Source organism: Typopeltis vanoorti, chromosome 26 (assembly GCF_054136105.1).
Source record: "Typopeltis vanoorti isolate ZY-2024b chromosome 26, IOZ_Tvanoo_1.0, whole genome shotgun sequence".
Lineage (NCBI taxonomy): Eukaryota > Metazoa > Arthropoda > Arachnida > Uropygi > Thelyphonidae > Typopeltis > Typopeltis vanoorti.
In genome coordinates this window covers 3,109,212-3,122,251 of record NC_143574.1, presented here as the reverse complement: position 1 = coordinate 3,122,251, position 13,040 = coordinate 3,109,212, and the positions used below count along the sequence as shown (strand labels likewise).

Here is a 13,040-nt window from a genome sequence, read left to right as displayed (position 1 = left end):
GAAATGGGGCTAGCTGAGGAACTAGATAAGTACCAGATCGACATAATCGGGGTGACTGAAACAAAAAAGACCAAAACTGGTGAGATCTTTCTGAGCAATAAATACAAAATGTTATATTCAGGCAATGACAATCAAGGAAAAGGAGTAGCCATAGTATTCAACACAAAATACGAGGCTAATCTTCTTGAATGGCAGTCAGTCTCAAGTTGAGTAATGTGGGCAAATATGAGAATGGGGAACTAGACAATGAGACTTATTTGTGCCTATGGTCCCACAGAAGGTTCTACTAAGGTAGAAGTGGAGAAATTTTTTGAGGCTTTAGAAAAAACCACTGATACAATGAAAAATGAAAAGTTGGTCCTTGTTGAGGGATCTAAATAGCAGAGTAGGAAATGATTGTGAGACATACAAAAATATTTTGGGAAAATTTGGAGAAAAGAGCAAAGCTAATAATAATGGCAAATATCTGTTGGACTTCTGCTCAGGACATGGACTGGTTATTACTAACACCATGTTCCAACATAAAAATGAGCACAAATTCACATGGAGAGAAGAGGCTAGGAATAAGAAAAGTCTCATTGATTATGTTATTGTTGATAGTGATGTTTTTCTCCCTGGTGCAGGACACCAGAGTGTACAGAGGATTTGAAATTGGAAATGATCACTATTTAGTCTTGAGCAGGATAAAATTGAATTTCATATTGAAAAGAATAACATGTAAGAAAGTTTTAAAGCGAATAAAAGTTGAGCAGCTCTCAGATGTGAACTGTAGACTAAAATACAGAAAGATTATTGAAAAGAAAATGAAAGAGTTTGAGAACAGGAATCAAACCTTGGAGATTCACTGGCAAACTCTGAAGAAAACATTGATTGATTCTGCCAGAGAGGCATGTGGTGAGGTTGTGTGCAAGGATAAAAAAATCAGAACTCCCTGGTGGACACAGGAAGTTAAAGAGGCAGTGAAGGAAAAGAAGAAAGCATATCAAAAGTTTGTGTCAAATAAGTCAGCTTGTGCTCTTATAGAATACAGAGACAAATGCAAGAATGCTAAACACTGTGTAAAACTAGCTAAACAAAAGTCATGGGAGGACTTTGGCAAGAATATAGAAAATAAATATCAAGAAGATGGCAAAATATTCTGGAGGTTGTTGAAGAAGCTTAGGAATGGAGGAAAGTGTGCTGTAAAAGGAGTTAGAGATGATAAAGGTGACATGAAAACGGGAGAAAAAGATATCCTTGAAGTATGGAGTAATTACTTTGAAAAACTTCTAAATGAAACAAGCAGTGATGACAGCACAGTGGTAAAAAACACTGACCAGGCATGCAGTCAGGATTACATATCCATACTTGAAGTAGAAAAAGCCATCAAAGGCTTGAAATGTGGAAAGGTAGCAGGAGTAGATGATATTCGACCAGAAATGCTGAAGTATGGTGGTGTGAGAGTCTTACAGTGGCTGCACTTCATAGTTCAGAAGGCCTGGACAGAGGGACGAATTCCCGATGATTGGAGTAGAGCTCTCATAGTACTCATATATAAAAAGGGAAATAAAACTGCATGTGAGAATTACAGAGGTATTTCCCTACTGAGTGTTCCTGGCAAGATGTATGCAAGTATACTCGAGAAACGGTTGAGAAGAATTGTGGAAGAAAAGCTTGGTGAAGAACAAGCTGGATTCAGGCCAAATAGAGGCTGTCAGGATCAGATCTTCACTTTACAACAAATAGTCGAGAAAGCATGGGAATATAACAAAGATCTGTATTTAAGTTTTGTCGATTTGGAAAAGGCATATGACAAGGTGCCAAGAGAGAAGCTATTCAATACGCTGCAGTTATATGGTGTCAATGGGGCATTATATCAAGTAATACTTAGTCTTTATTTGAGTTGTAAGTCAGCAGTTAGAATTGAGGGAAGTACAGGAAGATGGTTTAATATTAAATCTGGTGTGAGACAAGGATGTACATTATCCCCTCTGTTATTCATTATCTATATGGATCACATTATGAAGGAAAGTGGTATTAAACATGATATCAGAATTGGAGATGTTAATGTTAGATCTTTGCTTTATGCGGATGATGTTATACTTCTAAATAAATGTGCTACAAGTCTGCAAGATTCTCTGACTAAACTGAATAGCTGTTGTAATAGATATGGTATGAAGGTCAGCAATAAAAAGACAAAGACAATGAAAATAGGCAGAATCATTGAAAATGCCAACTGTGTTGTGAATGGAGAACCTGTGGAACAAGTAAAACATTTCAGCTATTGAGGCACGATTTTTACTGAAGATGGTAAATTAAATATAGAGATAGACAACAGAATCAGCAAAGCTGGTATGGTGGGAAGTCAATTGAATAAATTCATATGGAATAAGAGAGAAATTAGTCAGAACACTAAATTAGCTGTATACAAGACAGTGTTCAAACCAGTTTTAACTTATGGATCTGAGAGCTGGGTCAGAAGTAAAACACTTGACCAAAGACTAGAGACCACAGATATGAGAGTCCTGAGAAAGATTACAGGCGTGAACAGATGGCATCAATGGCATCATATTAAAAACGAGGATATTAGGAAAGAACTTGGCATTGTCTGCATCCAGGAATGCGTCAGCAGAGCTAATCTCAGGTGGTATGGTCACTTAAACAGAATGGGCGAGGAAAGATTAACAAAACGAGTGTTCTCTGCTAGGTTGGCAGGAAAACGACCCAGAGGAAGACCAAGATATAGGTGGACTGATATGGTCCAAAGCGCCTTAGATGATAGAGATATAAAATCTGATAATGTTGGAGTCTTGACAAGTAACAGACTGATTTGGAGGGAAATTGTAGATAGGAAATTAATAATGATGTAAATTTTTCATGTAGTACTATCATATCCTGTACACCCCTTGAGGGTACATAGCAGGAATTTGATGATGATGGTGATAGTTTGGTGCGAAGTTATTATATTGGCTTGGATATCTGGGTAAGAAGTAAAACAGTTGTTCAAAGACTTGAAACCACAGATATGAGAGTTCTGAGAAAAATTAAGAGAGTAAACAGATGGCAGTAGTGTCAGAATCATATCAAAAATGAAGATATTAATAAGGAATTTGATATTGTTAACATTCAGGAATGTGTGAACAAATTTAAACAGAATGCTAGAGAAAATATTAGTAAAGGAAGTGTTTGATGCTAAGATGTCAAAAAAAAAAAAGATCCAGAGAAGACATAGGTAGACTGATTCTGTTAGAAATGCTTTAGAAGATTGAAATATAAGAGCTGAAGGTATTGGAACTCTGTCAGATAACAGACTAATTTGGAAGAAAATTGCCCATAGGAAATTAGTAATGATGTAAACATTTTGATAGTGCTACATGAACAGTCGCACACACAATTAACAGACATGATTTACTGCCCTCATGGCCTTGGTTGTTTCAGCCCTAATTCAAAACAAACCCTACCCACACTCCATATTCTTGATGCAACTTAATGGATATAACCTTCAGAACATCCAGCAGCAAAGCTCTGTTTCTTATGGGCCAGCTTCTGTGAATATACCATTCTGGGGGGGGGGCTCCTATTTCATGTGTTAAGCAAGTTTTTGTACTCTAACAAACTGTCTAGTTTTCTACTCACCATCAACAATGAGTGCTTTCCTCTATCTTTTTACCTGGAGCATCCTAACTGTCATCTTTGTATTTTGGGCAAGCCAGCCATTCTTTTAGCACATTTTTAGCTTATAAATTGAAATTATCTTTAATTTATTTTTGCTTTCATTGCAGACTGATGATTTGCATTTATCTTTATACATTATTTGTAGGTATTTTTGCTCCTGTCAGTAAAATATCAAGGTGTGATGGCATTTTACATGGTCACCATAGATCATCATCAGGAAATCGAAGTACACCTTCAAAAAACATTACTTATCCAAAAATTGATATCTCCCATGTTACTTCAAAAATAGAAACTGGTAAATATGTTGTTTAAAAGAATTCCATATGAAAATATTTATAAATGTAGCTTAGTATAGCATCATCATTATAAATATTTATTTAGATAATTTTAGAAGTTCAACCCTTTAGGTATTCTATGAAATGTAAATTACTGTAAATCTCAGTATTTTATGTGAATTCCACCCATGAATTGCTATTAGCTATAATACATCCGTATTAATACTGTGAGTTGACTAAGGGGAAGACAATCTGGAAACTACTCAGGAGACCAAACACGGAACATTTTTCAAGCCATTTAGGTCTCCAATAATCAGGATGGTGGTCTCCACTATGTAAAGACATTCACAAAACATCCATATCCAGTGGTATTTGAACCCGCCCTGTTGATTGGGAAAGAAGATATGTTAACTACTTAGCCAATCTAGATGGCAGTGCTTCCATAATTTAGTTGGTAATAACAGTTACTTGGGTTGAAAAGATCACCTAAATTCAATCCCATTTTGGATATAAAGAACTGTTATAAGAATACTTATGGAAAGGCTTAGTTACCATTGATTATCTTAATAGCTTCATGGTATAAACTGCACAAAAAAGGAGTAAAAATTGCATTTATTAAACTTGCTAATATTTCACTAGTTTTCTATCCAGCATTTTCAGAGCACAATTATAACAGAAGCACACAGCACTGAATTAAATAAATGTGGAAAACAATTCAAATTGTTTTCCACATATATATACTGTAATGGGATTATCCAGCCCATAGAGATGAAACTTCAGATTTTCACCCTGCTAAACAGACTGGACAGAATTTACATTCAATTAAGAAGCATAGCAGACTACAGACAGGATTAACTATCCTGTCAGAGCATTAATCAGGTAGATGGCGTTTGGCCAGAAATGCTTAAACATGGAGGTATAAAAGCTTTGCAGCAGCTACACTACATAATTTAGATAGTCTGGTCAGAAGGTCAAATTCCAAATGATTTGAGTAGAGCTCTCATAGTACCCACTATAAAAAATGGGAATAAAGCCGAATGTGAGAATTACAGAGAAATTTCTCTGCTAAGTGTTCCAGGTAACATTTATGTCAACACATTTTAAACGAAGTTGAGAAAGATTGCGAGTGAAAAACTTGGAGAACAAGCTGGGTTCAGGCCAAATAGATTGTCCAGATCAGTTTTTTACTTTACAACAAATGTTGAGAAATCATGGAAATATGACAAGGTGTCCAGAGAAAAGCCTTTCAAAACACTACAATTATTGTGGGCGAATGGAACATTACACACAGCAATATCTTGTCTATATTTAAGTTGTGAGTCAGCAGTTTGAATTGAAAGAAATACAGGAAGATAGTTTTTCGATATAAAATCAGGTGTAAGACAAGGATGCACATTATCTCCACTCATATTCATCATCTATATGGATCACATTATGAAAGAAAGTGGCATTAGGCCTGATATTAGAATTGGCTTAGAGAAATTTAAATTAACTTAGCTCTTTGCTTTATGCAGATGATGTACTTTTAAACACATCTCTAGTGCAAGTCTCCATGATTCTCTAACTAAATTGAATAACACCTGTAACAAATTTGGCATGAAAATTAACAATAAAAAGACCAAAATGATAAATAGGCAGGTGCATAGAAAACTTTAGCTTCATTTTGAATGAAAAGTCTATAGAATAAGTAAAATATTTCAGCTATTTAGGCACAGTTTTTAGTGAAGATGGCAAGTTAAATCTGGAAATAGACAGAATAATCAAAGTTGGTATGGTGGATAGCCAGCTGAATAAATTAGCTGTATACAAGACAGTGTTCAAACCAATTTTAATTTGTGGATCCAGGGCTGGCTCCACCGACGGTGCGACACGTGCATTTGCACAGGGCAGCAATTTTTGGGGGGGTGGTCAAAATGAAAGTGAATAAAATGAAGATGTGGAATAAATAATAATAATAATATTGCGTAAGATCGCAGTTTTTATAATAAGTTGACCAGTGACTTATTATACCCATGATGCGGTTTCTATTTCCGACAATCCGTCGACCAATGATACTCGCGTAATGCTCTTCGGTAATCAAAGCTATCTGAATCATTCTTCGCTTACTCTCTTTCCCTCTCACCTCTCCTCTCTATTCCTTGCATATGCAACAATGGAGTCTGCAATAAAACTGCATTTAAAAGTTCATTATGTGATATTATATTTCCATCTTGTGCTTGTTAACTTACTATGAATTGAATTTCCCACTGTTAGCTGGTGTTAAAACCTCTCCTCTCTATTCCTTGCATATGCAACAATGGAGTCTGCAATAAAACTGCATTTAAAAGTTCATTATGTGATATTATATTTCCATCTTGTGCTTGTTAACTTACTATGAATTGAATTTCCCACTGTTAGCTGGTGTTAAATTCTGAATGAGAAGAATTATAATATAATAGTATCTCATTCAGAGCATAATCTGCCATTCTCAAGGCCAATTTTGTTCATCAGAATAAATGTTAAAATATTACCTACTGTTGTGTGTCACTATTTTGTATAATATATTGTAATATATTTGTAAAAACTTGTAGTTGTTAGTTGTATTAATCATGCTAATTCTTAGTATTGGGTATGCATACATTGTGAACTAAACACAGGAACTTGGAACTTAATCCGATTATATGAATTGCTGCCTAAGGCAAGACACGTGTACTAGAAAATGAGTCATATACTAAGTAATTGAAATTTTCACTAGAGTCCTTCTCTTAGAGTAACGGACGTCGATACTGTAATCTCCAGAACGTTTCACTTGTTTTTGAGTGTGTATTAAGGAAAGTTGATTTTGCTCAGTGTTAGTGACTGTTACAGTGATAAGATTTTTTTTTGAATTTTATGTAAATTAGTAGTTAGTACAGTGTTTCAACCTCCATTAATTACTAAATAATACCATACTAATAATAATATTTTATTGTAGGGTTTAAAATAATTTTAATATTCAAATAGATTACAATGTTCGATAAAAGAAAAAAACTATCAGTTGCAGAATATCGCAAACGGAAACTTGAAAAAGAACGTGATATTCGAAAACATAGCGGGACTTTACTTAAATATCTAAAAACTGAATCAGCTGATGTAGGGCAGGAGGAAATAAGTAAATGTACCGAAATCAATGATTCTGAGCTCATGGCAAGTACTTCTAATTCGGATCCCAGTAACATAGACATTACAAGGAATCTCGAAAATGAGACTGATAATGACAATTTTCGAATCTAGAGATTTAAGTGATGAACTTGATAGGTACACTGATCCAGCTAGATGGAATCCTTCTTTAAGCGATGCTGAAAGACTGGAAATTGTAAAAAAGGGCCTGCCAGAGAAATCAAACAGTGATTTCATTTTTCCGCACGGCTCTAATGGTAGGAAATTTTCATTAAATTTTTACACCAGGGAACTAAGCAATGGAGAACATATTAATCGATCATGGTTAGTGTATTCAAAAAGAAAAAGATTCTGTATTTTGTTTCTGCTGTAAGTTGTTTTCCTGTAATATAATGTCATTCACTACTGATGGGTATAATGATTGGGGTCATTTGTATGTGTATCTTAATGAACATGAGAAATCCAAAAACCATTTGGAGTCCCATAAAAAGTTTATTGAATTATCGTCCAGGATTAAATTAGAACAGACAATTGATTCAATGCAGCAAAAGTTATTAAATTCAGAAATTCGGCACTGGAGGAGCATAATAGAACGCCTAATTGCTGTTGTCCAGTTCTTGGGTCAACAATGCTTACTATTTCGTGGAACATCTGATAATTTATATGACCCTAATAATGGAAATTTTTTACAGCTTGTTGAACTGATTGCCAAATTTGACAGTGCTATGTCTGAACATTTAATGAAATTAAATAATTTCATTAAATTATTAATAAAATTATTAATGGAATTAAATAATTTAATTTCATTAAATTATTTAAAAAATTAGCAAACCTATTTATGGAAAAATTTGAAAACAGTGCTCTTAAGAATTACCATAAAAAACCAAAAATATGGCTACGCTATGTGGACGATATTTTCATCATATTCAATGGAACAACAGATGAGCTTATCAATTTTTATCTCAACAATTTGCACAGCACCATAAAATTCACTTTAGAACAAGAAAAAAATAGAAAACTTCCTTTTCTGGATATTCTATTAGAAATTAATGAAGAAAGTAAACTCTCCTTCTCAGTATATAGGAAGCCGACAAACACTGGAGGATTTCTAAATGCAACCTCACACCACCATCCTTCACAAAAAATAAGCTTGATTAAAACTCTTCGAGACAGAGCATACAATATCTCCAGCACACAAGAAAGATGTAATGAAGAACTAAAATACCTAACACAAATCCTCCAACAGAATGGATATGAAACAAAAACCATCAAGAGAATCCTTAAAATGCCTCCAACTAACAACACAATAAAACAGGATTACAAAAACGCAGTCTCGCTTCCTTATATCAAAAATGTTACAGATAAGCTAGCCAAATTAATGAACAAACACAGCATAAAAGTAGCCTTCCTTCCTATGGAAAAAATCTCAAGATTCCTACATCCACCAAAACCACCTCATCATCCTCTTAAAAAACCAGGAGTCTACAAAATCCATTGCTCTTGCGGGATTTGCTACGTAGGACAGACAGGAAGATCGAGAAATACGCATGGCTGAACACCAAAAAGTCGTACAATACAAAAGAGAACAAAAATCGTGTCTTGCTTTCCATACCACTTCCACTGGACAAGATGTACTCTGGCAAAAAACAACGATGTCATACATAGAAAAACAATAGTTATATAAGAAAATTTAAAGAAGCTGCTAATATGCTGAAAAACCCAACCCAATGCAATAAAAATCAAGGTTTAATTCTCCGTCAAGTGTGGTCAGCTCTAATAAAAAATCTACCTGAATCTGAGCTCGGACTGTATGAATGAGAACAAGAACACGTGACATCTTCCAGTATTGTTCAACGTCAATAACGTTTTATATCTGCATTCTGTTATTTGAGTTTATGAATAGCCAGACGGTTATGATTTGTATTTATTAATTCTCTTGTTTAAACTTTAAGTTATACTATTTACCCCCTGAAGATGTAAATCCTACGATTTACGAAACTTGTCGGGAACTATTATTTCAGTATTTTGTATAACTGAATAATAAAAAATGTGGTGTAATCACCGAAATATATCTTTTGAACCAATTAGCCACAGAAGTCTATGTCTGCAATAAATTTTGGTGGTAAAAATTTGGAACATAGTGTACATGGAAGTAGTGTAGTATGCCATTAAAAATAACTTTGTAAAATGTTTTAAATCGGTAACTAAATTATTTCATTCTGGTGAGTGATTTTTTAAAATAGACATAAAAATGTATAGATAGAAAATTTTTAAAATCTGTAACATTTATTTTTAGGATGTATATAGGCACACTAATCAAATTTGGGTATTGAAAAAAAATGAAACACTAATCAAGAGATTACTGTAATTATAAGCAGTAGGCCAGAAGAGTCGCAAGTGTTGTACAGAAAGCTAAGTCTGAGTATGAAAAGAAATTGGCTCTGCAAGTTAAAGATCACCCAAAAGGATTCCTATCATTGTGCTGCAAGTAAAAGAAAAAATGAATTTGAAAGAATAACTGTACTGAATGCAGATAGTCATTTTGCTAAAAACTATCAACCTTGTATATGCGACATTGAACTCACTGCTACCTCTTTGCTGTATGAGGAAACTCATGTATGAGGAGGAAGTAATAGAGCTGTTGCACAAACTGAATGAGAATTCTGCAATTGGAACTGATGGGATATTAGCATAGATGCTAAAATGGTGTTCAGCTGAACTGGCTATTCCTTTGACCAGGTTTATATAATTTTAGTCTCAAAACAGGGAAGATTCCACATGAGTGGAAAGAATGTATGGTAATCCCATTGCATAAGGGTGGTGCAAAGACCGATATATTCAACAATCAGTTAATATCTCAGGAGCGGTGGTGAAGAATTTGGAAAAGTTGGTTCGGGCTTGCATTCAGAAATGGGTTGACAGAGAATCTCTACTTTACAATGGACAGCATGGGTTTACTAAGGGAAAGTCATGTTTAAGCAACTTGCTCACATTCCATAATAATGTTACCACTGAGTTAGACAAGGGAAATGGATATGCCATGATACTTTTGACAGAATAACAGCATGGAAGACTGTTGTATAAATTGGAGAATATGGGATTGGATTATGAACTATTGGCATGGATAAGAGGATAGCTGACTGACAGATATCAAAAAGTTGTATATGGGGGGAGGGGATGAATCTGCAGGATTCAAGGTAACCAGTGGTGTATCTCAAGGATTAGTCCTTGGTCCACTGTTATTCAATCTGTACATTAATGACACTGGGAAGGATTTGACATGCAATATACAGTTATTTGCTGATGATGCAAAAATAGGTAGGGTAATCAGGAGTACTACTGATATGCAGTACTTGCAGAATGATTTTGAATAGACTGGAATTGTGAGCATATGAAAATATGGATCTTGGGAGTTTTAGTAGACAGAAAGTTGAAGTTAGTTCAAGGGTCATATAGAAAAATTGTAAATACAACTCAGAGAATAATTGCAAATCTGAGACAAACCTTGATATGTAAAGATAAGGAAGTTTTTCCTCTTTACAGGCCATTGATAAGACCTCACTTGGACTATTGTGTGCAGGTCTGGTCTCCATGGTGATTCTGATACAGTTGAGAGGTGTGAGTGTCAAAAATTGTATTAGGATTTTGGAATACTAATTATGAAGACAGATTGAAACTTTGTAGAATGCAGACACCAGCAAACAAGAGAAAAAAGGGTGATATGATTGAGACTTGCAAACTTCTGACAGAATTTCAGTAGATGGAATTTTTCATGTTATGGAGGGGTGGGAAAAGGATGTGAAGACATCCTTGGAAGTTGAGAATGAATGCTGTCAGGAAAGAGATGAAGGCTAGATTTCTCTCTTATAGAGTGGTGCATGATTGGAATGGATTGCCATTGGATGTTGTGTGTGTGTGTGTGTGTGTGTGTGTGTGTGTGTGAATGTGTGTGTGTGTGTGTGCTGGCACGAATAGTATGGCCTCTCTCTTGATGAGTTTCTGATTCCCTGGAGGTCTCTCTCTTAATTGTAATAATTATACTTAACAGTGTCTTTTTAGTTTATATTTTTAAAATAGCATTAAATTTCAAGATCAGAAATATTATGCAGTCTTATCTAAGGCATGGTTACTTCCTTTCACATTATTACCATGACAATACAAATTTTATATCTGACTGTTGTGTTGGGCAGAATTGAGTTTAAAATCAATGCTTAATTCTAGTATTACATATTTATTTTTTAGAGTTAAGCAGCAAAAGAAATTGTTCATTGTTGCTTAATCCAATGAATAGATGATGTGACATGAAGTTTGATGCTGTTGCTAATAAAATCAGTTCACTATATAGCGTATACATATTATTGTTATGTGACTTCATCATGGATTTTATAGTTTTAGGGATACCTAACTATAGTACATACACCTTGATGCTAATACAGCAACTTCTTAGTAACAAAGACAACATAGTTTTTTACTGACAGCCTCCCAAATCTTCCATTAGCTAAAGTATTTTCACTAAGATTTTTGGACTCAACTACTGTTTAAGATTTAAAAAAAACCTGTAATAACATTGAAATTCTACAATTCCATCTTTGCATGAAGGTTATCTTCAGCAATATTATATGTGTATACACACTAAAAGCAACTAGCATCATAGCATTGTGAGCTACATAATGTCTAAAACTATTAACCTTCCTATCCTAACTTCTTGTGGTTAAAAAATAATAATAATAAATGAATAATAAAAAATTATATCAGCCATTCAGAAAATTCTCATTTGTGGCATCCAGTTATTTACCCCTACAGTTAGTTTTGCTACTTTATATACATTCAATCATTGGTTGAACTATGGTTGTTGTATTATTATTAACCTAGAGTTAATAATAAAAGGCACTGGTTTGCCTGTAGATTTTATTGAACTTGCTTTATCTACTTCATCTATAGAAACCTTTGTTTGTAATTGAGTACGGGATTAAAACAGGAATATAATTTAAAGATCTAGATTTCTTCTGATATGCTAATGTATGTAATTACATACTCAGCTGTTTTTCAGTCGTTGGAAAAGGATGCATTGCTTCTTTTCTTTCTTTCTAAAGTATTCTCCTAGCTTAAGTTAAGAGGATAATCAGTCCCTCATTATTTCAAAGCTGAATAAGAAATTCGAAGATCAAAATCTAAATTTTACATGCCGAAGAACGTTCGGCGAGTCCAAGCATAAGTCAACACTTGGTAGTACAACACTAGGGCAACTCGGAGCAAAGGTGGAGCAAGTTTCGATCACTGTCCTTAATATTTTCTCATAATGTAAAATGCAACTCCTAGGAGAGGCTCCTAGGTAAGTTGGTTGTTAGGTTGCTCCGAGTTGCCCTAGTGTTGTATTACCAGGTGTTGACTTACGCTTGGACTCGCCGAACATTCTTCAGCATGAAACGCTAGATTTCGATCTTTGAGTTTCTTATTCGACTTTGAAATAATGAGGGATTGATTATCCCCTTAACTTAATTTACATCGCCAAAAAAAATAGCCTCTTGGCTCTTTATTGTAGTAATAATATATGGGTACACCTTTCTGGCAATTCGTATAGTAAAGTATGCAAGTTCTGTTCACTCAAACCTTGGTATTATCCAGGTCTACCTACTCACTGATGAGACCTCAATAAAGGTCTAAATCGGTCTGGATAATGACCTTCCCTCATAATGTTAAAACAGTAATGCATCTCCTAGGAGTTGCGTTTTACATTATGAGAAAATATTAAGGACAGTGATCGAAACTTGCTCCACCTTTGCTTCGAGTTGCTCTAGTGTTGTACTACCAGGTGTTGACCTACGCTTGGACTTACCGAACGTTCTTCGGCATGAAATGCTTAGATTTCGATCTTCGAGTTTCTTATTCGGCTTTGAAATAATGAGAGATTGATTATCCCCTTAACTTAATATACATCGCCGAAAAAAATAGCCTCTTGGCTCTTTGTTGTAT

General features: G+C 34.6%; 1 protein-coding gene across 1 annotated transcript in view; it reads left to right on the top strand.

The window, feature by feature from the left end:
• LOC150092272 (CAP-Gly domain-containing linker protein 4-like) overlaps positions 1 to 13,040 on the top strand; it is a 136,822-nt gene that overhangs the window by 94,500 nt on the left and 29,282 nt on the right. The window contains exon 7 of the mRNA XM_090415076.1: positions 3,800 to 3,949. Within this exon, the coding sequence (XP_090271202.1) occupies positions 3,800 to 3,949 (150 nt within the window). The remainder of the gene's footprint in view (positions 1 to 3,799; positions 3,950 to 13,040) is intronic.